The sequence below is a fragment of the Prunus persica genome, chromosome G7 (genome assembly GCF_000346465.2).
Source record: "Prunus persica cultivar Lovell chromosome G7, Prunus_persica_NCBIv2, whole genome shotgun sequence".
NCBI classification, from domain to species: Eukaryota; Viridiplantae; Streptophyta; class Magnoliopsida; order Rosales; family Rosaceae; genus Prunus; species Prunus persica.
The window spans coordinates 15,420,082-15,446,181 of record NC_034015.1 but is presented as its reverse complement, the minus strand read 5'-3'; the positions used below and the strand labels follow the sequence as shown (position 1 = coordinate 15,446,181).

At 37.3% G+C, this 26,100-nt stretch overlaps 4 protein-coding genes and 1 long non-coding RNA gene across 8 annotated transcripts; 3 read left to right on the top strand and 2 right to left on the bottom strand.

The window, feature by feature from the left end:
- Positions 507-23,684, bottom strand: LOC109950477. Its single transcript, XR_002272737.1, has 3 exons — positions 23,608-23,684; positions 1,568-1,574; positions 507-517 (listed from the first exon to the last, which is right to left on the bottom strand). It is a non-coding gene; the product is annotated as an uncharacterized LOC109950477 (long non-coding RNA).
- On the bottom strand, positions 2,348-6,397 carry LOC18770518 (LOB domain-containing protein 36). Of its 3 annotated transcripts, none has more exons than XM_020569400.1 (4): positions 5,827-6,397; positions 5,598-5,702; positions 3,661-4,678; positions 2,348-2,680 (listed from the first exon to the last, which is right to left on the bottom strand). In XM_020569400.1, exon 3 carries the CDS (start codon positions 4,659-4,661, stop codon positions 3,723-3,725), a length of 939 nt encoding a protein of 312 aa, XP_020424989.1. In that variant the 5' UTR covers positions 4,662-4,678; positions 5,598-5,702; positions 5,827-6,397; the 3' UTR covers positions 2,348-2,680; positions 3,661-3,722. The 3 variants fall into 3 exon arrangements, with proteins under 3 accessions (XP_020424989.1, XP_007203679.1, XP_020424988.1); XM_007203617.2 differs by having other exon boundaries at positions 2,348-2,683; positions 5,827-6,396; XM_020569399.1 differs by having other exon boundaries at positions 2,348-2,683; positions 5,612-5,702; positions 5,827-6,396.
- On the top strand, positions 12,071-14,008 carry LOC18771252 (50S ribosomal protein L25). The gene is made up of 3 exons (XM_020569401.1): positions 12,071-12,597; positions 12,705-12,834; positions 13,390-14,008. Exons 1-3 carry the CDS (start codon positions 12,205-12,207, stop codon positions 13,614-13,616), a joined length of 750 nt encoding a protein of 249 aa, XP_020424990.1. The 5' UTR covers positions 12,071-12,204; the 3' UTR covers positions 13,617-14,008.
- Positions 15,497-21,805, top strand: LOC18769299 (mitogen-activated protein kinase kinase kinase 5). Of its 2 annotated transcripts, XR_002272736.1 has the most exons (12): positions 15,497-16,233; positions 16,579-17,199; positions 17,281-17,368; positions 17,753-17,815; positions 17,914-18,077; positions 18,278-18,353; positions 18,679-18,738; positions 18,815-18,940; positions 19,269-19,490; positions 19,566-20,134; positions 21,284-21,474; positions 21,585-21,805. XR_002272736.1 is itself a non-coding variant. In XM_020569398.1 (10 exons), exons 1-10 carry the CDS (start codon positions 15,815-15,817, stop codon positions 19,662-19,664), a joined length of 1,938 nt encoding a protein of 645 aa, XP_020424987.1. In that variant the 5' UTR covers positions 15,497-15,814; the 3' UTR covers positions 19,665-20,240. The 2 variants fall into 2 exon arrangements, 1 of the variants encoding a protein (XP_020424987.1); XM_020569398.1 differs by lacking the exons at positions 21,284-21,474; positions 21,585-21,805 and having other exon boundaries at positions 19,566-20,240.
- LOC18769190 (peroxidase 10) lies at positions 23,652-25,528 on the top strand. Its single transcript, XM_007202158.2, has 4 exons — positions 23,652-23,896; positions 24,243-24,434; positions 24,556-24,721; positions 25,003-25,528. Exons 1-4 carry the CDS (start codon positions 23,690-23,692, stop codon positions 25,425-25,427), a joined length of 990 nt encoding a protein of 329 aa, XP_007202220.1. The 5' UTR covers positions 23,652-23,689; the 3' UTR covers positions 25,428-25,528.

The window sequence follows — 26,100 nt, the reverse complement described above, 5'->3', positions numbered from 1 at the left end:
GTCCATTAAAAACACAAATGCATGGAATTATAAACTAATCCTTCCAAGTATACTTTTTCAATTGAATCATTATTTTTTCTTAATTCCATTTTTATCAGTTAGCCGACTAAACAGAATGAAATGAATTAAGCTAAATGAGTGTTACATCACTGTCCTTTTTAGAGGAAGACAAATTGGTTTCTCATAAACGATTCATACACACATTTAAGTCATTATAAACAACAAACACATGATCTCTGTAGTTTAGATTCAAACATTGCTGCTTTATCTAATCCTAAATAAAAATAAGATAATATGTTTAATAACTAATTGCGGCACACAAGGGCAGACCTAGGAAATTTTATAGCGGTGGATTGTATTTTTTAATGGGAAATCCATTATATTACCTTTTTATTTTTTCTTTTTAAAAACAAATTTACATGGTTTTTTTGATGAGGGGTCTACATGGTTAATTGGATATAGGCTATAGGGTTTTTTTTTTTTTTTTTTCAAATGCAAAGAAAATGAGTGGTAGCAACTATTCTTCAATTAACAATTTTAAAATTTGATGGGAGTACACATAAACGTAGGGAGTGCAGTCATAGAGATCTACAATTACACATCACAAGCTACAAGCATTCAACAAAACTAAGAGACAACGAGACTATATAAAAGCAGAGATCAAGTAATGAATAGATTAAATCAGCAAATTGCATAAGAAAAAATTCCCAAAATTTAACATCTAAACTCTAAATCATAAAATGCAAACAATAACAATTGAAATTGGAAATTAAACAAAAAGTAAGAGAGAAACTTACTAATATTAAAGAACCCATTGGACATAGGTTGATACAATTTTAAAGAGGAGGAGACCTACTACTTCTAAACTCTCAAATTCAAATATAAAGTCATAACTTACATAAGTGGGTAATTAAAAAAACATGATGTTTTGATATGTGGGGGTGCCTCTAGAGATGAAATCTTATGGTTGTGATAGACTGACTAATTTCAACAAAGAGAAGTGGACTATTTTTAATTAACTTGGGTTTAACTTATAAAATGAACATTAATTTTTTTTCATCTCTAAATTTAGCACTGAGCTAGAGTGAGCTCTAGCCCATGCCTAGATCCGTCCTCGATGTGGGCACGACTTTGTACTCAGTATGAAAACATGAAAATATTACACTCGTCGAGTGATTATCTTATACGTATTTGCATTGTGTACGGAATCGTATTATAGAAAAATGTATTAAACTAATGTCAAATTGGCACATGGATGAAGTTGAATATCCATCCTTTTGTGAAAAACGATGGAAATCTTATAAATCTGGCAGAGCTATAGGCAGCCGCTGCCTGTGAGAGGCTGTGAGGCTGTCCTGCCCAAAATGCATGGCATGCACTTCCATGCAGCGAATTATTTTAAGGTCAAGGTCTTCGTCTTTTAATGTGATTATTAAAAGACGGATAATTAAGCTCTACAGTTTGAATAATAATAATAAAGAAACAAGGTCAATAAAGCGGTGAAAGCATTGTGATCCATTCCATCAACACAGCTTGCTTCTTCAAGGAGGTGATTACAGTGGGCCACCGCAGAGCTAATATTTTCATTTCTTTTTCTTTTTTCCAATAATTTTGTACTGTCTTGTTATTTTCTTTAAAATAAGATGTGAGTGATGGACGTGTTAATTCTTCAAAAGGTGGCACCAATCCCAATATCATACATCTCTTTGGTTGACCCAATCACCCTAACTTTTTCCTTCATCCTTCATTCATTTCATATTCATATATAGACACAGAAACTATACGGCTGTATGAGTAGAAGAAAAATATAGGTATAACTACCATTTAGGTTAAAATAGTGCTTTCAAAAATTCCTCATTTTATTATAGTCAAATAAAGTTAGATTTAGATGCTAAAAAAAACTTCATATCACGTGTAACACCAATCTTAGTCATGCTATAATTATCAACACACAATCAACTAAATAAATAGTGTTATAGTGATGGAGTCAAGCCAATAATTCGTAATTGTGAAGTTATCACCAAAATAATAATACTCTAGAGCGTATTATTCAGTGTACCGTATGCGCATGTATAAGTATGAACATGTTCTCCTCATGTTCTTACTGTATAATAATATGATTCTTTTTTTCTTCTTTTTTTTCATGAACGGCACATGAGATATGAACTTGTGACACATTTCGACAATGAAAATAAAAATATTATTAGACTTAGAGCTCGCGGGTAAGGATAATGACTACAAAAAAAATACTAACAACAAGACAAGTAATAACAATGACATATTGTTATTATTAGCACCACCATTACTATCATAATAATAATAATAATAATAATAATAATAATAATAATAATAATAACAATAAGGGATGTGCTAATATTAGAAGAGATGGAAAAAGGCCTTAGATAATTCCAGAAGTTCAGATTTACATGTTTGCAAAAAAGAAGCGTGAATTATATCACAACTAATCCAGAAGATCAAGATCAATACTGTACTCGAAGATCAATGCAGATCCTACACTTGGAAATATCTCTCCAATCAAACTTCTCTTTAAAACTAAAAAATGATTTAGATTTTGGACCTCAGATTTGAACCTCTCCAAATCTCATTTCCTACTCTCTTTTTATATATATATATATATATTTATCTCTCTAGATCTCCAGTTGTATGCGGAAGATATGAACTGCTGCAAGAACAGAAGGAAAATATAGATTAGGAGACGTACGAAAAATGCAAAAGAATTGTAATGTTCTACATGACATGAGAAAGAAGAAAAAAAACTAGTAAAATCAAAGCCTACCACAAACACAACAAAAGTTTCATAGATGCCAAATTTGAAACTGTTTAGGTAGGTAAAGAGAGAAGGGTAGGATGGTCATTTCACAATGGGGGAAGAACAATCTTAAGCCGATAGTGAAGATCATAAAAAGTGTTGTCAGCGAAATTTGCCTTGAAAAACACTCCCTTTTTCTAGCTACCTTTTTTTTTTTGGTCCAATGCGTGGTATGAATTATGAGTCAAAAGAAGAGGACATGTTTTTCCTTTCACAAATTGGACCATCAAACACCATGCAATCAATGTGCACCAAATTAGCTCAAACAAGCATCAACATCACTGCGAGGATATATTTATTAATTTTTCTGACAAAACCATAATGGCAAAAAATATAAAAAAAATAAAAAAATATTCATCAAGAGGGGAAAGGGATGTCACAGAGTGGTCAAGTGAAACCTAAGGCTGCTACCTCAGATGTTATTGATAATGAGGAGCGAGACATCCCTCGCTGGGAAAAGACAATAATTCTCTTAACCAACCCCTCTACTCAGCCTACTCTTATGCAATAAAGAGTAATTTTGGCTTTCCATGATATTTGCCCCTTTCATGAAAAAACCACCCAATGCACCTCCTCAAAGCATCACAACATCCATAAATGCAAAACCCCATTTAGCAAACATCAAAACAAACCCTCATGTGGTGTTTAACATTACTTATGTCTACATACCCAAAGTTTTATGTTCGAATTTCCTCTCTTTAGATATCGTTTATATCAAAATAAAGCTTCATGTGAAAGAACATAAACCCAACTAAATAAATAAATAACAAGAAATTAAAATGCATGGATTTCAAAATATAGAATAATTAAGCAAAGGAAGGAGAGGATACCTAGGATGAAAATTAGTTGAATGAAAAAGCGGGGAAGGCAGGAGGAGCTGAAAAAATTGCCATCAACAAGAGGGACCCACACTCCTACCGCCCTCCTCGCCTGGATCGGACTTTTGCTGCAGCTGCGTCTGCTGTGATTGCTGGTTCTGATGCTGCCCTTGAGGCTGTTGGGTTTGTAGCAAGAGCTGAGCCTGAAGCTGAAGCTGATGATGATGATGTGATTGTTGCGGCTGAATCGGATGATGATAAGAATTGCTATCAAACCCCAGAGCCAAAGAAGGAGAAACAGCATTGCACACTGCTCCAGCCATCTGAGTGAACCCGCTCACGGTCACTGAGCCGGGGGACAAGTCAAACCCACTGTTGAATCTCACATGCTCTTGACCTTGCTGCATTGACTGTTTACTTTGATCAAAACTCCTGAACATCTCCTGCTGCTCTCTCGCCGCCACAGCCGCCGCCAACTGCTGAGCCTCAAACATTTGCTGTTGTTGTTGTTGCTGCTGCGGCTCTCGAATCATCAACTGCCCGGAAGTAGGGCCGGTCGGAATGCCCATCATCGGAGACATGGTGTACGGCGAAACAGCCGAAGAAGAAGCGTTTCCTTGCAGCTGTTGGGGCATGTAAGTTGGTGGTGGCTGAAGAATGGAGAGCATGGCTTGAGGACCCATGTAAGTGGCGAGTTCCTTCTTGGCGTTGTAGAGGTCAGCCTGGACTTGCTTGAGCCGTTGCTGGAGGATGGAGATGAGGCCCACGCATCCGTAGACCGGGTCACGGAGGCGGGCCTCAGCTTCGTAGGCCAGCGAGTTCACGGCGTCTTCACGCTGCGTAGCGTTGAGCTCGTTGAGGATCTTGGCGACATTGCTGGCTCCGAATACCTTGTGGACGTTGGCGAACTTCTGGGGCTGGTCCGGTGGGAAATAAGGCGCGAACACGCACTCCTGAGTGCATTTTCGCCTGAGAAACTTACAGGCTGCGCACGGTGAGTTTGACGACGACATTATTTTAATTCAATCAACTGCAACGGGAACAACCATAACAAAAATAAATTAAATTAATAAAAATCGATCCACAAGTCAATATTTGATTATTTGATAATCTGATACAATGCAAGAAAGACAAATAGTCTTTACACCAAGGACAAAAACTAGAGAGAGAGAGAGAGAAAGGAGAGATTTTTATTTATTTATAATCTTTTTGTTTAATAAGGGCATTGAAATGTGGGAAAATCAGAGAGGGAGATGCATAGGGGATTCAGGGAAGCTTCATGGATTTCCTGGTTTTAGAAAAAAGAGCTGGTTTTGGAACGTATTAAAAGAAAATCGACATGATACCTTATAATCAAACAGTATCTTCGAACCAAAGCAAGCAATAATATAAAGAAATGATTTTCAGAAGGAAAAAAATTAAACGAAGAAGAAAAAACAAAACGAAACGAATCGTTTCAAGGACCTGATGATCGATTTTTGCAAATTGCAGGTACTGTCAAAAAAAGCTTAAACAACAATGGCTTCCTTTACACTGCGTTCATAGAGAGAGAGAGAGAGAGAGAGCGACAGTGGAACAGAAAACAATGAAACGAGAACTAATTTGCTGTCAATTTACCAGAAATGTAAAACAATACAACAACGGCGTGAAGAAGAAGCTCTCTGAGAGAGACTATTATGTTTGTTTGTTATGTGTTTGTGTTTATGCCTGACTCTCTCTCTCTCTCTCTCTCTCACTCTTTTAACTTCACGCTCAAAAAAATGCAATAAAATCTCAGATCCGTGTAAGCGAAAACAATCTTTCAAAAACCGAATCAGAAAAAATCCACAACAGGTCCTCGCAATTCACCGTGTGACCAAAAAGAAACGGCGAGATCTTTCGAAACACTCAAAAACTCGAGGAAATGAAGATGACGATCGAAGAAAATGAAGGAGGATGATCAACCTCACCTGGGGCCTTTTACCTTCGATTTTACTTGAATCGCAGGTTGCTCGGTTCAAAGTCGACGGCTCCGCCCTCTCTCTCTCTCCAAGCCTCCAAAGTCCATGTAACACCTGCAAGGACACGAAACCAAAACGAACTGCAACTTTCAGAAAACGGAGACGAAACGTCGGCGTTTCGGGAGAAAGAAGAAATGGTGGCGATGAAGAAAAAGAAGAAGAATACGAAGACGAAGACCTGTGAGAGAGAGCTCGGTGGTTTCGGGTTCGAGAGCGAGAGAGCGCTCGATCCGATCTTCGAGTTCTTCCAGGATCCCAACAGAAGCAGAGAGAACGGAAAATTTTATTATTTCGAAGCCAAGAAAATAAAATAAAAATATATAATAAAAATGACAACAAAGAAATGATGAGGGAAGAAAAGGGGGTGAGAGAGAGAGGAGAGAGAGAAGGAGGGCGTTAGTACCATATGGCGTCGACGTCAAATATTTTTATATGCGGTTTGCGTTGGGGACCGTTGAGATTTGGAGGGAGACGTGGTGACCGTCGGATCAAGTTTTGGTTTTTATTATATTTGTTATACCATTACTTACCTCCATAAGGATGGACATCTTATTCTGAGCAACCATTAAGTGCCTTCTGAGTTTCCTCTTTGTCCCTGTACTGTCTGCATCGAATTCCGATAATGCCCCTGTTTGGACGCTTTGATTGCCTTGGATGTCAATGCAAGCCATCTAATTACCCAAATACCCCTCTCTTTTATTTAATTTAATTTTTCGTCATTTTCCGGTTGCTTCATTTACACTTGGGTAATGTAAACTTTCAGTAAAAATAAAAAGATGCATGTTTTTTCCAACAAAAAAAAAAAAGAAAAAAGAAAAAGCAACAGTATATTATTAATGAACAAATAAATAAAAGTAACTATTTGCGAATATTAACTTGGAAGAATTGAGGCATGATTGGATTACATATTATTATGAAAACAGAATCTTAGTTGATCATAATTAGAAGGGACAGGCTAATTAATTTTGTGCCGTAAATGACATAATCAATTACGTAATCATTCTTTCTCAAATACATTTGGTTTTGAATAATTACCATGTTCTCACTAATCCCAATTAATTAAATTGCACATTGCATGGTTGCTAAACTAACTTGCAACCTATACTTGTAATTAATCTGTAATTTATTTTATTTATTTTTTATTTTATGAATTTGAGAAAATAGTTTAAATTTGAACTAAGGAAAATAACTAGTATCCTCGTTCTCGATTTGCTATGTTGTCATCCCCATCTTCTTTATTTTTAGGTATGCAAACTTTGAATTTCAAATACCCATATCTTCTTTATAAATCAATCAGTATTTCATAATTAGTAAATGAAATGCAAATGAATGAGCATCATCATGCTTGATAGGGATAAAATTATCAATCAAATCATTTCATAATTTGAATAAAATGGAAATAGGCATAAAGGTAATTTCGCACATGACCTTGCTGGTTCGTGGCATAATTATCCATTTCCCAGTAGCAGCACGTCCGGATACCATGCGCGTTAACCTTACTGTCCGTTTTTACCAAATTACCACTCTTCACTGTCTCCTCCCTCCACCCTTTAACTCCACTGCACCTTCTTGCAATTGACAGTTGTCTCTTTCAAGGCCCTCGAGCGCCTGGCGCGGGAGGGCAAAATAGTAAAACCGATCCTACCCCCCGCCCCAGCACATCGTTTCTCGATTCGCTCATTAATACTCCTTCTTCAACCTTCCCTGCATCAGCAAGCGCGCACGAGTTACGAGACGGAGACAAATGGGATGTGAGTTAACCTGTTATTGCCGGTCACCCTCAGCCCTCCCTCCGTACGGTCTCTTTGCTGCTGCTGCGGTACAGTCGTTTTGATTGACCGGTTTGGCCTTTTTCATTCATTTCGACGTGACCAAACCTTAAGCTTCCCCCAAAGGACTGATGGGTGGGTGGTGCGTCCTCCTCAGCCGTCAGGGGCCTGTCACCGCTACCGGCTAATCACGTCGCTCCTTTGACTGCCCAACCGGTCAACTAATTCATTTTTTATAATTTTAATATTAATTAGGGGGCTAATTATTTTGGTTAATTTCGAGGCATAATAAAGGTGAAACTTCGAGTGTATGCAAGTCCATGCGAGTCAGCATGTGACCGACCTCAGTACCATAACCTGGTGTCCTTATTTGCGCCAAAACATGGCGCCACGTGTGCGTGGGTTTTGATACGGTGTGGTGTGGTGGCAGTGGTAAGTAGGTCTTGAAGTAGCTGTTTGTGAGTTGTAGTGTACCAATCTGTTTTATGATTCTAGGCTTGCTCCACTCAAAGGTGTAGATAATCTACATTTAATGAGGGTGAGGGGAAGGACTATTTGGTATTTAATTATTCTTCAGAATCATAGATGGATCAACATGTTACAATTTAAGATGAGTTTACCTAACACACATCCCAATCACGCTTTACAAAAATTCTTATAAGAAAATGTAGTTGTTATTGGTATTTTTTTTAGTACAACCGGTAATCGAAATTACAGAGAAGAGGGTTTTCTCACACACACAATCAAGATGCTATGGGGATTCGAGCAGGAGATCTCTTGTGCGTAGGTCAAGGCCTATTCCATTGGGCTAGACATCATTGACATTGTTATTAATATTTTAGATGAGTGTCAATAACATTTCTTTTACCAACTTTAAAAAAAACAATTCTTTTTATATAAAAAGACTTTGTAAAACGGTAACAAAATCCTTTGAAATTTGGTATAGTTTTTATTGGGTCAGAAATGTAAATTTGGTATAGTTGTGTGTAAAAAGAATCAATCACCAATCAAATAATTACATCTAAAGATGTTTTTGCCTAAATTGATTCAAAATTATCAAGTGCGCTTTTATTTTTTATTTCCAAAAAGGGATTTTGGAGTTTTAAGTTTCAGTTTAATTTGATGGGATGGAAATTTAAAGGGTAAGCCTTATCAGAGAATTAAACAATAACCAACCATAATTTTCTAATATTTATTAAAAAAATTAATGTTCTAATATAATATTTCACATACTTAATCATGTTAAAAAAGAATGCATTCATGTTAGACATTTCGTGAGTCCACACCAATAAAATATGTGAGATTTATTTTTGTACAATGAATTATTGGATTTCATGTAGTAATAATGTATGTGACCGATTTATGCTTAAAAATTGGTGACTTTATTGATCGAAATTATTAATGACTGCTCGTCAACATGCTAACTCATAACCAAGATACATAAACAAATCGTGCCCCCATTGAATTAAATTTAACAGAGAATGGAATATACCCAGATGAAAATACCTTCTCTCACTGGTCTTTATAGTCTTTCCTCTAACAAGAAGACTAGAGAGAGAGAGAGAGAGCGAGAGAGAGGCAATGTGTACGTGGCGTCGTGAGATGGTGAGGTGAAGAAATGAAGGTGGGGGCCACCGAGGGGGAGACAAAAGGGAGGGAAGAGGGAAGGGTGGTGGTGGTGCGACCAGTACCACTGAGGCACTGAAACTGACTGTGCCTGTGTGTGCCCAGAGGAAGAAGAGAGGCAGAGCAGAGGCCCTCTCTCTCTATCTCTCTCTCTCTCTCTCTCTCTCTCATTGGTGGGTGTGATGGTACAGTTTCTCTCTCCATCTCTCTCTCTCTCTCGTCTTGTTGAACAATTGCGTGCACATCGTTCCTTCCCATTTAATGTAGAGTGCCTCTCCTCAGACCTCTCTCTGTACAATTTCTTTTCCCTTTCTTTTATCCTTCATTTCCTTCATATAAAGATGTGATCGGATCTTCTCTCTTTTTGTCTTACTTTATTAATCTTTTTTCACTCCCAAAAATTATATATTATTTCTTTTAATTTGCATTTTGGAAGTTTGCTTTGACCAACTTCTTCCACATCGATTTCGTGTGGAATGAAAGCATAACCAAAACTATATATTAATTTATAATAAATTAGTAAAAGTCGTGGGGTCTAAAAGTTAGCTGGTGAGGTGCACCTTTTTGTATGTTTCTGGTTTGTAGAGTATAGAGCGTACACACTTTCATTAGAAGTGACGATGATCGGTCCATGACATCATATGGAGGATCCTTAATTATTTTTATTTTCCTACAATCAAATATAATATTTATATTTATGGAGTATAGTTTTCAGATTGCACATGTCATGGATTGTAATCACATCAACCAATCTAAATGAAAATGATGCCATTCCTCCAATATCCAAAGTTATACTATCATTCATACCCAATCGAGGAAAAAAATAAAAGATTAACATGATCCTGACTACTAAACTAATGCCACGTCATGAATAAGATTACATTTACGATATGTTTACTTATTTGGGTATGAGTATTACTCTGATTTCTTTAGTGTTTGTCAACACATGAGTATTTCATGATTGTTGAAATTCAAGACTTCTCTAATATTTACCAACAACACGTTAGAATTCGTAATCAAACACTTAAAAGAAATTAAGAGAAATAGTTAATTTCATACTCATTTATTCTCTAATTATTTTAGATGATAATATTCATAATCTGACAATATAATAACAAATAGGTTATCAACCTATAATGCATGAGAGGAAATGAAGAAAACCCCTTAATCCATAATTGCGGCTAAAGCTTGCTCACATCTCGCGCGCACACACACACCTACCTTTTGTTGGGTCCATGAGTCCATGGCCTGATTTTGCGATGTGGGAATATAAATAAAAAAAATGACTTGAGCATGCAACATCTACATGATTTGAAAAGACATAGAAAAATCCAAAAATGCCAAAAAGGCACGTACGTACGTGTGGCTGGGGGATGGGGATGTGTGCAATATCGGTGTGGTGGCCCTTCAAAATTTTCCTCAACACGTTTGGACGTCTCATCTCTCCAAAATCAAAGATCTCACACCCGAATATAGTAATAGTAGGGAGAGATGACTTTGTTTGTTTTGAATTGCCAGATCATCATTGCATCCATATCAACCCTTTTGTCTCATCCGTCCTCCTTTTTCTTTATTCTTCTTCTTCTTCTTCTTCTTCTCTCCTCCTCTGCAGATTACACAATTTACAATTGCTTGCTTCTTGCCTCTCTCTCTCTCTCTCTCTCTCTCTCTCTCTTCATGCACCCTTTTTGCTGTTGACTTTTTAGGGACAAAGTGAGACGAGAGCTTTGTCACGTGCATGGATTTGACATGGAATGCCAATCACTTTTTCTTTATGCAACAACACTTGACTGACCTGTGATATAGTGTGAATATTCTGATGCAGTGATGCCATCATTCACCAAAGCCAACGGCAGGCCTGCCTACTTTTTTTTTTACTTCCTCTATTCGTTTAATGACTTTCCAAGTTTCTATTCCTTTTCCCATGTAGTCCAAATCCAGAGGTGTATTGAACAATGCTAAAAATTAGAAAAAAGTTGTAGTTTATTACTTCTTGTTTACATTTCTACATGAAGAGGTTGAGCACTTTAATAAGTGTTCCTTCGGCAATAGTGTGAAAAGCAATCTTATTATTATTATTATTATTATTATTATTATTATTATTATTGAGAAGACAACAAGTTAGATAAGAACTTTCATGCAATGGAAATGTCACTACGACAATATTTCAATTCAATCACACATTGTCATATAATTAAGAAAGTTAAACATACACGATAACTTAACTTGATTAGTTTGGAATACCCCTCAATAGTATTCCTGATCGATGTAGGTAAATTTCCATATGAAAAAGTTGGGAGTGAGGTTTGCAATGCTATTGTGCACTCCGTCATTGCTCATCTTGTAGACAATTAATTCTAAAATGTTGTGGCCATACAAGAACCTACAAACTAATCCAAATATTAATAGTGTGGCCTAAACCAAATGTTATAAGTAATCAATTTAAACTAATTATCTATTGGTTTAGTAGCGATATTTTTCTCCACTTTACGGAAGAAATCTAAATTCGGAAATAAATAAAAAAATTAACAATTTTGAGAATTTGACAAAGACTCATCAATCTAAATTAAACATTTAAGAAGGCGATCTGGTTAAGGGCTATGTTTAGCTCTCTCTCCTCGTGACTTGTGGTGAAAGAGGGGCAGTGAACCCATTGTATACAAGTTCTTTTCCCGACCCATTCTATGTATTTTGCCAATGTAAATCTTCATCTATTATGTACGAGTATTGTTAGTTGGACCACGTTTACTGAACCATAATGCAACTAACCACTTCTTCAACAAATGCGCAACTAACCGCGTTTATTAGAGACTTGATTAAATATTGTCCAAATAGTTTTATTCTTCATTATAAACGGATTAATGTTTAATGATGACTTTATGGCGGAAGAAGAGATTATACTTTTCAACTTTGGGCATGAACAAGAACAATTTGGGAATTTAAGAGGCAGAGAGTGGTAGATAAAAAAGCCCACATCCCACAAATGAGGCCCAAGATTTCACAACCATTGCTGGCCGAATCAAATATTCAACTAGCCCGCAGTCTAATAAGGCAAAAAAGTCACCTCTCTCCGAAGGCCCAGACCCTTAAACCCCGAAAGCACATGCAAAACCCTCACTAGAAGAAACCAGGCACCAAAACAACCACCGAAAAGGAAAAATATGGCCAATCGGTGGCGCTCAGCCGGCGGCAACCTCCGTGCGGTTCTGCAAAACCCTAGCTCGCGACAACAAGCTCCATTTCAATCCTTTTCGGCTCTGTATCACACGATCCAAGCCATCCCGAGGGAGTGCACAGGGAACAGAGTCTCCGTCAAAGACCGAGCTCAGGGTCGAATTCCAGCCGTCGTGTTCTCGCAGGAGCTAAACCCTAGCACCACCACCGTTCGATCGGTCTCCAAAAAGCACTTGTTGACCGCCGAGAGGAAGCAGATTCAGGCCATTCTCAAGTCAGTTGAGCTCCCGTTTTTCTGCTCCACTAGGTTCCCGCTCCAGATCCGAGCTGGTTCCGGGTCATCGGATCTTCTTGAATCTGGAAACGTCCTACCCATCAAGGCAATTACTAATTTCTTCATCCATGCCTTTCTTGTTTTAAAAAAATAGATATAAAAGCTTGAAATTTCTAACTTGTTTTGGATTTTTGGGATTCTGATTGTGTGCAGATTCATAGGGACGAAGAGAGTGGGAAGATACTGAATTTGGTGTTTGTTTGGGCGGATGAGGGCTCGCAGCTGAAAGTGGATGTCCCTGTTGTTTTCAAAGGTGAAGATGTTTGCCCTGGTCTCAAAAAAGGTAATTTCTTTGCTTTTTAAAACACTATGTTTTCTTTGTGCGCACCCAATTTTTACATTAACAAAAACGTTTCAATTTTGTCATATCATGTAGATGCTGATCAATCCTTCAAGCTTTTGTTGTGCATTCTATCCTAAAACCTAAAACCATACATAATGAAGTTGGATACTTGTTTGGCCATGGCTGTGGTACATTGCTTCAGCTCATGCTGTTCCTTTTATAATCTGTGTATCTTTAGCTGTTACTTGTTGAAAGCCAACAAAATGAAGCTACTGCAGCTACCATTGTTGCCGTTGTTATTGTTTAAAGTATACATCTGTAAAGGCTTATCATTACTGGAGTTCCTGTTTTACACATTGTGTCGTCACTGCCTATTTCGTGTATGATTTCCATATGCACCGGTTATTCTGAGTACAACATTCACATTGTGAGAGTATGACTGTCATGTTCATAATTTTTCAAGCATCTGACAGAAGTTCATTCAAGATTGATTATTGTTGGGCATAATTGACTATGTAGTCTGTACACTGATTATAACTTGTTCTGCCAAAACAGGTGGCCATCTGAACAAAATTAGAACTAGTCTAAAGTACCTTTGCCCAGCTGAACACATTCCTCCCAAAATTGAGGTGGATGTCAGCAAGCTAGATATAGGTGATAGGGTGTTCATCCCTGATGTTGAGGTTCATCCATCCATGAAGCTTCTAAGTAAGAATGAAACCATGCCTATATGTAAGATAGTGGCAACAAAGTTGGAGAACCCAGAATCTGCAGGAGTTTAGGCACTGATGCACAATTTTACGGCTTTCCTGCGTTTGGTAGCTTGAATCACAAGGAGAAGAAAGAAGTTCAATAAGTCTTGATTTTTCCTAAGGCTACTGATTGAGCTGGTGGTATGTGCCGTGTGATTCCCAAGTCGAAAAAGAATTGTCATTGTTGTTTAGATCATAATCAGACAAGCTGAATTTTCTTGTAGCACTCTGAATAGAATCAGTGTTTGTTATATCATGTGCTGTTATCATCTTTCAGAATTTTCATGCATGTAGCTTAGCTTCAGTGAAGTGGTTAACAGCATACACGAGCTATATTTGTTATTTTATTTCATCTTTCCCCCTCTTATAATCTCACGGTAAAAGTAAATAAGATTTATTCTGTTATTTTGTGCTTACAAGTTACATCACATTCTCTAGAATTTGGATTGTTCCTTCCTGTTCATTTTTCCAGCTTGATAGCTGGTGTGAATAATTTGTGTTCGTAGCTTTTATGCGGCTTTTTTGTGTTAGTTTTTTGTTGGGCCTCTGGCCCCATGTGACCCAAGAAATAAACAAAATCCGGGATGGACATTTTGAAGTAGGAAAGTTAGGCTTGTAGGATTTTTGTTTTGTCTGTTTATTTGGGCCCCTCCTTAATTGAGGCCGGTTGCCGACTTAGTTGGGTCTATAGAGATACTTTTGTTTCCTCATATTTTTCATGGGCGCTCATCAAAATATAATTTCCCATGTTCATATGCATGGCATTTTTAGTGACGACCCGAGTAAACTTACCTGCAATTGAGTTTTGCCCCTCTGTGTCTATCGTTGTCCATTTTTTGTATCTATTTTTCTCGCAACATGACATTTGAGGAGAGAGAGAGACTAAATCGTATACACTCGACCACATGACACGTGAGGAAAAGGACAAACACAAATGATATACACCCCGATTACACGTGTTTCTCGAGTAATATAAGAGAGCCGTATAGAGATTTCACATGTGTTGAACTTATATTCGTGTTGTTCACATAGGATGATGGGGTGACAGATCATGCCATGGAATTGAACAATTATATAACAATTCTATGGATGTAATGCTAGTGAATTTTACCAACCCACCATTCCATTCTAAGTCAACACGTTCCCTCCTTTTTCTGTCACTCTACTTTCTGATCTTTATGAAATCTACTATATCTTGACCATATTAACTTAGTAAAGTTTCAATTGAATGTAGGTGGATGTTGAAAATTGACGTCCACTTTTGGGATGGATTGCGATGGTCAATGGCTCAAAAGCTTCTCAACACTACACTAACAATCATATGGCATCTATGTATCACTTTTTCCATATTCTTCAAACTTTTTTTTTTTCATGCCAAGTTTTCTTATTATGTTATTTATGCATATTAAATTTATTTACGTCAATTTGTTTATTTTCTCCAACCCAATTATCATATTCCTTTTTAATGTTAGAAGAAATCCAAAGTTCAAATATCTTCTTATTGTTGATTGAAAAAAAATAACTACTGGCAACTGATGTAATGCATTGTAGTTAAGGTGTTGCTATTTGGATCACATTTACTGATTCACATTGCTGACTATCTCTCTAATATAAGTGAGCCCCACATACACTACTATGATCCAATTCTATTAGAAAGATGGTCAGTCAATAAATGTAGTACAAATAGTAATTATGTGTTTTCAGTTGGTAAATTTAACTAAACCCCATAGTTATCCACATCATCCACGAAAACAGAAATAGATAATGGCGCGGATTCTATATTTATATATTTTAGCTTGAAAATTATCCAGTTTATTGATTTCGTGTTATTAATTAATGAATTAATTTAAAATTGTAATATAAACAGAAATAACGGCCACAACGAAAGCGAGAACGTCCAAACATGGTTAGAGAGAAAACAGAGGCATAAGAATATTGACCTCTCAATTCTCTCAAATATGGAGACAGCTTTATACGTTTGTTGTAGTAGTAATTGCAAACCGCGTTATTGTGAAAAACGAAAAAGGAAAACGAATTAACGAACGCCACCGTCTCAGGCAGAGGCACTAGTTCTTCTCTCATGGCCTGGTCTCTCGAGCAAGATCCCTCATGGATCTTCTCCTGGACCTCCTAGGCCGCCTCCTTCCCGCCAATTTCCTCATCTCACCTCCTGCTCCATAATTCATTAAAATCCAATTCGTTAGGGTTCGTCATGAGTGATTTCGACCATGGGTTGGTTGTCTAACATTTCCTTCTCTTCTTCCTCCTCGTCGTCCCCTTCTTCGTTTTCTTCGGTGTTCAGATCATCGTCTGCCGAGTCGCCAAAACAGAAGGCGAGCGATGACGGAGGATGGATGTTCCGATCGAGGAGGAAGCTCACGCGACAGAGGAAGCAGCTTTTGATCAGCGGCGGCGGCGGCGGAGACCAAGACGGTGGAGGTGGAGCCGTGAACAAATGTCCGAGTTCGCCGTTGCCAGAAATTGCATCGTCGCTGGCGAATCCGCAGCCGCTTCCTTTGCCAGAATTGGCGAAAGAGAGGTGCCGGAAAGAGAGGGCCTCGGGTTGCAATTCCGGTGATTTTGGAGACAGTCGATTGCCGTCTCCCAAGGCCGGTGACGGTGCCGCCTTGAACACTCCGATTCAAAAGTACAATTTTTGTGATTCTCTTCTTTGATTTTCATATTTTGTGCTGTGTTTTGATTCATTTTATTTTGTTGTCTTTCGAAATGGTCGCATAAGGTCTTATTTCAATTCCTATTGCTAGTTCTTAGAGAAAAACATTAAAAATTTAATGGATTAATGACATGCATGAATTATTTAGGAGGAGAAAAAAAGATTGAGGATTTGTGATTTTGAATGCACTAAAATATCCATGTCTGTCAGATATTCCTTGTTGCAGATTTAGCTTTTGAATTTCGTTTTATTTATACATACATATGCTAATACTTAAAGTATGACTTCTGTGTTGACATATAGTTTTTGCATTTTCAGTGTGATTGCTTCCCGAGACACAAGAAAGAATAATGACCATGCATTCGAGACAAGATCAAGGTCTAGGTGGAAGAATCGAGATATGAAGGGTTTAGAGATCTATAAAAAAGACTTCAGGCTTGATGTTCCTATTTGGAGCGCTCCTGCTAGTCCTTTCTCAAGTCCTACATTCAGCCCGCACAGACCCAGTGCTGGTGATCTGCTCCCTCACATTAATCCTATGGGAAATCAAGTCTGGTCTGCCCTTGAGATGCCCACTTCCGATATGAATCCCGGGCTCCCTCCCCCTGCCTTCTCAGATTACTCCATAGTTAGCAATGATAATTCCCCTATACACAGTCCTTCAAATAGAAGTCCCTGCCGAAACCCCAGAAGCCCACTAGGCTCAACATCACCATTGCATACCAAATTATCAATTGAAGCCTCCACAGCCCGGCGCGAGGGTAATGGTTATGTTGAATTCCATCCATTGCCTTTGCCTCCTGGAGCAAGCCTTAGCCTACCTTCGCCACAAGCTCTACTCACACCCAAACCAGAGTCCCAGCCGGTCAAAGGACAATGGCAAAAGGGAAAGCTTATTGGGCGTGGCACGTTTGGAAGTGTTTATGTTGCTACCAATAGGTATATACAGTTCCTTACACTGTTAATGATAGTTTCTCTTTGTCTTTCTAAATGCTGATCAGGGTTTTTACGTTGTAACAGAGAAACTGGAGCCTTATGTGCAATGAAGGAAGTTGAATTATTTCCTGATGACCCAAAATCTGCAGAATGTATAAAGCAGCTACAGCAGGTTATTATTGATATGTATAGATAAGCTTTTTACTTCCTCCCACCCCTCTTGTAGATTTAGCTATCCTGGATTTTTCTGTTTGACATCACTTTTTCCTAAATTACCTGTTGAACCTCAGGAGTACCACTGTATCAGGAGGTAGTATGGCTACTTTCAGCCTATTGGATATCTCAACTTCTATTTTCGTTTATATAATTAATTAGACACATGAAAACTAAAGTTAACTTTTGTGGGCTGAGATGGTGGCAGAATAATTTTTCCATGGATTCTATTTTGATGGACTCTGAATCTCTGGTTTGGTGGTTCTGCGAATGTATTGAGTTCATGAGTGATATATTATGTCAGGTTATCAGTGTGCTTCCTACTCATTTATTCTTATTTCAGGAAATCAAAGTTCTCAGCCAGCTGAAGCATCCTAATATTGTGCAGTACTATGGAAGTGAAATAGTGAGTAATGTTGCACTTGCATGTTTAGGCATCCAGGCACAGTTTTATCCATTGGAGTATTCCTTAAAAAAGCACAATATGCGTTCTTTTGTATGCAGGTTGATGATCGATTTTATATATATCTGGAGTACGTCCATCCTGGTTCTATTAACAAATATGTCCATGAACATTGTGGAGCCATAACGGAAGCTGTTGTTCGCAGTTTCACTCGCCATATACTCTCTGGGTTGGCTTACTTGCACAGCACAAAGACAATACACAGGTACAATCACATGCTTAATTTGATATAAAAAATGGAATGTGAGACTAGATCCAATGTAGCAAATAAAAATTAGTATTTCATGCACCTAAGCCAAAAAATTTGTCATTGTCAGATGTAAACGAATTTTTTTCAGTGAAAAGGCCTATACAATTGTACTTGGGGTCAACTAGGTTTCATAGATTTTTTTTTTCTGTTGATAGGGACATCAAAGGGGCTAATTTGCTTGTCGATTCGTGTGGGGTTGTCAAGCTAGCTGACTTTGGAATGGCAAAACATGTAAGTTCTGGTTCTTTCTTCATTCCTTTCTTTAGATTATCATTCTTCTCACTCCTTTTCTCCTTGAAATTGTGGAAATGCTGTTTGATTTATAAAACATCTAGTCATCTGGTAATTGTCAAGCTAGCTGATTTTGGAATCTAGTCATCTAGCGGTTCTACACATTGATACATGCGAGTCACCATTCTTCATGTGGCTATGTATAATTACTGTCATCATAAGCAATGTTTTAGTTTCTACTGTTGTTGCCACCATATCACTTTCTGTGATTCATTGTTTACTATCTGATTTTGGGTTTACATAGTTGAATTTATTTGTTGCGTAGCTTTCGGGACACGTGGGAAATCTTTCTCTGAAGGGAAGTCCATACTGGATGGCTCCAGAGGTATCTTTTGCTAATCAGTCTGTGGTGGCTTAGAGGGGCTATGCCTTCTGATACTGATACAATTTTCTTCCTGCAGCTCATGCAAGCTGTGATGCATAAAGATAACAACTCTGATCTAGCGCTTGCTGTTGATATCTGGAGTTTGGGTTGCACTATTATTGAGATGTTCACTGGAAAACCTCCTTGGAGTGAGTATGAAGGGGTAAGTACATAATGTAGTTTTTGTATTCAACCATGAAACCTGTTTCATCTTGTGCTTTGAAGGTGTCTACTACATTGGGTCTAATTTGAGGTCAATATGTTGAAACTTGTAAGATACAAAATGGGATCCAGTGCATGCTTTTACCTGGTCATGTACAGTTTGATAAAATCATAAACTTCCTTTAGCTTCTTCATTTAAGTGTATCTTTAGTCATCTCCCTCTCCACTTGGCATTGTGAATGTATATTCTAGTTCAAGTTCATAAATAATTTCCTGCACTGCATTAAAACCCCTCCCTCTGTTTTCTAAACATTTGTCTATTAATGCAGGCTGCAGCCATGTTTAAAGTTATGAAAGATCTTCCACCAATTCCTGAAACATTGTCATCTGAGGGTAAGGATTTCCTGAGATGCTGCTTTCGAAGAAATCCTGCAGAGAGGCCAACTGCTGCCGTCTTATTAGAACATCGATTCTTAAAAAATTCTCAGCCGCAGGATGTCCAGTCTGTCACCCCGTCTGTCACCCAGGCATCTAGTGCGATGGATTACATGGTAAATATAAATGCCAGGCCGCTTGTTTTTATTGAAGTCTAGTTATTAGTATTACAATTTGTGTTATGGCTACAGGATAAACTCCGTCCAGTCGAACTTGAAAGAAAATACGATCAGTCACTGATGATTCCGGGCATACTTGGACCCCAGACCAGTGCATTCCCAATTCGGTGATTGCCAAGTCTTGGATGCTGACAGATCCAGCTTCTTGCAAAATTCTTTTTCTCCAGTAAACTGGCCAACAATGTCTTTATGAAACTTCAAATTTAACAGTGGCCTCATGTTAACCTTGAGGGCCTTCTCGGATCATCTTCTCCAGCTCAGTTTGCGTCGCGATTCAAATACCCCATCCCCCCTGCCGAAAGCTATATTGTTTTCAGATGACTTGCGGAGAGGGAATGATAGCTGCCTTTCTGTTCATATTTCTGCAGAGAAAGCGGCTTCTGAATTGTAGGCGTAGCGGATGATGCTCTGGTAGGTGATTCGCAGGCATAGGGTGTTACTACCCTTGTAGGTTCTTTCCCTCATCCTTTTTGATGGCGTGGAAGTTTATCTTGCACTGGGACCTTAGAAGCAGTTTTTGTATACCACTAACTTATTTTAGAGCTTCAGCAGAAGAAGTCTTTCGACAAGGCCTTCTGAAGGTAATGCTCTTAGCTCTATATACAATTGATGGACCCAAAAGAAAGAAAAAGTGAATGTTGTTTTTACTCTAAAATAAATGATTTTGCAAATTTTATTTCACACTGATATTTGTCAAGTTGATGCAGTTCAAATCAAACTCAACTACTTTTTTTTTTTTTTTAGTACAAGCGATAGTCTAAATTAGGGATGAGTGGTTTCTCACACACACAACTGATGCTATGCTGGTTTCTCTAGTCAAACTCAACTGCTAGATCTGATTCTGTGCAGCACTTAACAATGGTTTTCTCTAATTAGGCCATCAGCACATTTATCTGATGCTAAATAAAAATTTCGACAAAACCAAAAAAATAAGAAGGGTTACATTTATACCAGAATAGGAATTGTATTGGAACCCCCGTGCATATGAGACAAAAATGTGTTAGAAAACATTCGTTTTCAAATTCCCAAAAATATAAAGAAAATTTTTTAAGGCAACTTTTCTAGTAGAAGTTTGTCTTTTAACAATTCTAATTTTCGAGCCTGTTTGGCAGGATTTTTGATGGGTTGAAAATGTTTTCCAGATGATCAGAAGTGATTTTAGTGACATAGAAGCACTTTTTATTAAGCTCGTTTTTGGGAAACATTTGATTTTTAATAACAAATTTATTATGTATCTAATAAAAATGCTTTCAACTAAAGCATTTCTTAGAATAATGATTTTGAAGGAGAGAAAATCGATTTTATGACCTCGAATATATAAGTAAATATTCTTAACAATTTGAATTACGATACTAAAAATAATAATTCATAGAATCACTCCAAAGTGGAAAGTCTCCAAAAGGAATTTTCAATGATAAATATATCAATTAGCAACCTTTAATTTCACAGATAAAAAGTCCCTATCAACTCAATTTGACATTTTCCAGTAGTGGTCCACTCCAAGTCTCCAAAAACCAGTATTTTTCTCCTTCTTTTTACCATTTTCTATCTAGTGGTGCCCTTTGAAATTTGGATGACTCTCTCTCTCTCTCTCTCTCTCTCTCTCTCTCCCCCTCCTATTCATTTGGTCAAAATCAAAATAAAGAAAGAAATATTTATTCCCAAAATCCCTGAAAAAGACGAATCCTTTTTGGCACCATCATATAAATCATATTTATTTTTTTAAGCAGCCATGACAAAGTGCTCTGACGGGGGTTGAAACTTGAACCCATTTGAACATTTATATCCTCTTCTCCTCCGTAGCTCTCCAGAGAGTGCTCAGAGAGACATAGATGGAACCTCCACCAGCACAAGCCATAGAGACTTCCAGCAACAATTTTCAGGCAGGAGAAGATGAGCAGGACAAAGTCATCAATGAATGGTAATAATTCAATTAATTAATTTCTTCTTTTATATTGTTTTCTTCTGTAAATTTGTAGTTGGATTCACTGTTTGATATAAATTTTTTTGGATTTTGTTTTGTGGGTGCAGTTGTTCCTGCTTTTATGACTGCACAGAGACCTGCTTTGATTACTTATTCTGTAATCTCTGTTAGATGAGATGGGATTAGATTAAGCTTATAAGTTTATGTGGGTGCTAGTTTTATCCTCTTTTTTTTTTTTTTTTTGTGTGTGGTTTTCTTTGACTAGCTTGCCTGTTGATTACATTGGATTTAACATGAATATGATTTTTAAGTACTCCTTTTGATTTAATTTTGTTTCTTGGCCAAATTCTTGATGAGTATCTCATATGATCAGCAGCAGTCCAAATCCAATTGGGGGCTACTTGTAACTTGTAAGAATCCCATTCCTTACAATATATCACTAAAAAGCTAAGCAGGAATGTACTGTATTTAGGTTTTTTATTTTAAATACTGTTCAGTTTTCTAAAGAAGACTAAGAAGAGAGTAGTGTGATGTTGGCTACTCTTTTATTACTAAGAAAATGGTCTACAATTTAGGGATTTGGTCGCCATGTGTCTTGCTGAAAATTTGTCCAACTCGAGAGAGAGAAAGATTTATATGGAACGGGGATAACACTATTTTGCTATTTCCTTTTAATAACACTATGACAAGCGTGATAACACTTCCACCTGACATAGTATTATTGGCCGGAAATAGTTATTCCCATTGCAGCTAAGTTTTTCTGCAATAAGAGAGTAATTTTTCGATATCACTGTAACACATGTCACTTGGTGCAATCTTGGATTCCTAGATTAATTCTCGAAGCATCCAAGTTTTTGACCTGAAAAATGAATCGGCCAAATCCTAAAAAATAGTCAGTGAACAAAATCAAGCAAGATTAGCTCAATCTCAGCAAATCATGTGTCCAAATATGCCTTCATATTTTCTCCCAAATTTGAAGAGAAAATAAAAGTAAACCTAATCCAAACAAATCTATTGTAATTGATCACGAACAATTTCATTGTAATCCCTTGATCTCACAATCAATTGAGTATTAGCTAGTTACTTTGTATTATTCTTGCACTGGTCTTGCGTGATTTGTGCTTTCCTTCTACAACAAAACCAACCATTCAAGCTTCTTCACCTTCATTGATTTTTGCTAAGGCTTTAGATGTTCTCAAAGCAAAGCCAACATATTCTACATTGGACTTCAATTTTTTCAAGAAAAAAAAAAGAACAAAGGAAGCAAATATACATTGGTACTCATACATAGCTACTTGCTGAACTATGTGGAGATTGGCAACTCCCCCGTCCACAAAATACAATCAAACTACAGGGGATTTGAAAATTTTCTAAAGAATTCTTGCGTAAAAAAAATTATGTAGAATATAGTTCAAGATTCGAAGAACTTCATCCAACGTTCATTTATTCATTTTGTTGAGAGTATATCCCACATTATAAAATTAAAGTATTATCAAAAAGAAAAAATATATATCGCGTCTTAAAAAAAGAGACCCTAAATTCAAATTTATGTAATTGTACCCTCAATTCAAGTATTTCAACACACAAACACATGCATTGAATTGTCTCAACTTATAAATCTCCTCTGCATTTCCCACTTACATATTAGTGATACTTGCTCCTCAAGGTGACCAAGTCTAACCCCATTTGCTGGCTTGACTTCGTGATCTCAAATAAAGCTTTGATGGATCCATTTTACCAGCTCCCATTATATTATACTGTGCATGCTTATGCTTCTTTCCACTAGTTGATAGAAAGCATCTATCTATGTATATATATAAATGGCACTTTCGCAAATAAATTTGATTTCCTTCAAGTTAAAATGCGCTCCAACTCCTACCCTATCCTAAGACTTAAGTCAACTTGAGAGTAAGCTAGCTAGTGTCCCTTTCCCAGGAACTAAAATGCATCATCCTAATCACTTGTTAATAATAATTAATTAATTTAATCCATGGAGAGTGGCTGCTCCATACTTCTTAATAATCCAATAATAACCCAAATGCAGTTGGACCAAACTCAATTGAATAAGACAACTCCAGTTAGTGCCTCTGCCACTCTCCCAGAGAACATAATTAAGTGCATCTGCACAACTTCATGCACTTTCCTTTGAGTCTTTGACTGTCTCCCTCTGTGTATATATACGGTGCTGCTTCTACTTTCTACTCTGCAAGAAATGGAGCATAAATTCTGGGTTGTTACCTTGTTTTGCCTCTTGTTCCTCAGCCCTCTTGTGTCCTGTCAGCTTAATTATAGATTCTATGATGCCACTTGTCCCAACCTGACCAGGATTGTTCAATCTGGCGTTTGGTCAGCTATTGCAAATGATTCTAGAATTGCAGCCTCACTTTTGAGGCTTCACTTCCATGATTGCTTTGTTAATGTAATTAACTTGTCTTCACTCATTTCTTATATATTTACTACATCTAAATACTTGTGTTTGCCTAACTATAATCATTAACAAAATATCCGAACCCTATTTCTTGTATACAATTTAATAAAAGTTAAAGCTATTATAATTCGAGGACCTTGTACATAATTTTTGACTGTTTTATGAAGATGTTTAGTTGGTTAAGGTAATATGCATGCTCCTTGTAGCCGAGTTTGAATCTCCCTCCACAAAATTTAGATTAATTTAGAATATCGCTTTGTTAAAAAGAACGAGACAGTTTGCTAATTTGATTAGCTCTGGTTTATTGACGACTTGGTTTGATTTTGTGGGGAGGTAGGGATGTGATGCATCTTTGTTGCTTGATGATACCGGCAGTCTTATTGGGGAGAAAAATGCACCGGGCAACAAAAATTCAGTCAGAGGTTTTGAGGTGATTGACACAATCAAGTCAAATGTGGAGGAAGCTTGCCCATCCACTGTTTCTTGTACTGACATAATCACTCTTGTGTCAAGAGCAGCTGTTTATTTTGTAAGAAGTTAGCTCCTTTATTTACTATGCAGAGGTTTATGAAATGAATCATTTAATTAATCTCTGAAATAACCCCAAATAATTTAAATTTCTACATCATTTATCTTGTTTTTTTGGTCAGAGTGGAGGGCCATATTGGCCTGTACCCTTGGGTCGTCGAGATAGCACAACAGCAAGTGAAAATGCAGTTAGGGAACAGTTGCCATCACCCTTTGAGCCCTTGGAGAACATCACTGCAAAATTTACAGCAAAAGGCCTTGACATAAAGGATTTGGTTGTGCTCTCAGGTTTGCTTCCTATCTCATATCAACTTCTCACGTTTGAAAACTTGTCACACCCTTATTTGTAACAGATTAGAAATTTAACGGGTTCACGATGACACATTTAAAACGAGAATTCTTATCCAATGATAGCACTTATTCATATTTTCCTAAAAGGGTTTTCAGATTTGTTATGAATCCATCACACTAAACAAAATAAAATTTTGGCTGATTATTACTAAAAGCTCGGATAATTACAAAGGTTAATGAGCCAGCCTTATATATGTGGACTTTGTGTCTTTATGCAGGTGCACATACCATCGGCTTTGCTCAATGCTTCACTTTCAAGACAAGACTCTTCAACTTTGGTGAGTCTGGCAAGCCTGACCCAACATTAGACGCATCACTTTTACAAAATCTGCAAAGTTTGTGCCCAAATCAAGCAGACTCTGACACTCAATTGGCTCCTCTGGATCCTGTCACTTCAACCAAGTTTGACAATATATACTTCAAGAACCTTGTGAACAATTCTGGACTTCTACAGTCAGATCAAGTGCTTATGGGGAACAATAGAACTGCTTCAATGGTTTTTGGCTACAGCAAATTACCTTTTCTGTTTTACAGGGACTTTGGGGCATCAATGGTGAATATGGCCAATATTGGTGTGCTCACAGGAAGCAATGGAGAAATCAGGAAAAACTGTAGGGCGGTGAATAAAAAAACTACTGCCTAGTTGTTAGTGTGTGTGTGTGTTTTGTGTTAAATACTTACAATATATGCTCTTGAAATCACACGTTTGGGCTAGTTTGGAATTGCTTTCACTTTTTTAAAAAATTGCTTTTATTGTACTTTAAAAATAATTAGATGTAAAGTAAAACAACTTCATATTTAATATAAAACTGTTGTAATTGTAAATAATGGCTAAAATAGACATGATGTAAGTGTTATGCGTTAATCATGTGGTGGTGGTGGTGAAAGAGATGGAGATGGTGGTGGCGGCGGCTGCGTGGTCGTGGTGGTAGTGGTACAGGTGGTGGTGGAGGTAGAGGTGTAGGAAGAGGTGGTGGTTGTGGTGGTGGTGGTGACGGAGGAGGAGGAGGAGGAGGAGGAGGAGGAGGAGGAGGAGGAGGATGTGACGGTAGTGGTGGGGGTGGAGGTGGTGGAGTTGGATGTGGAGGTCGAGATGGTGTCATTTTTAAAAATTAATGATGGTATTTTGAGAATTAAAAAAATTCATTAAATGATCATCTCTGTTTATTTTGAAAGTAGCTTTAAAAAGCAACCCATAATCTGTTTTTAAAAGCTATTGTCAAAAGCTCAGTGCTTTTAAAATAATCGAGATATTTTATTTTTACCAAATACCTTAAATTGTTTAACTTTAAAATAAAGTAGATTTTGACCAAAAA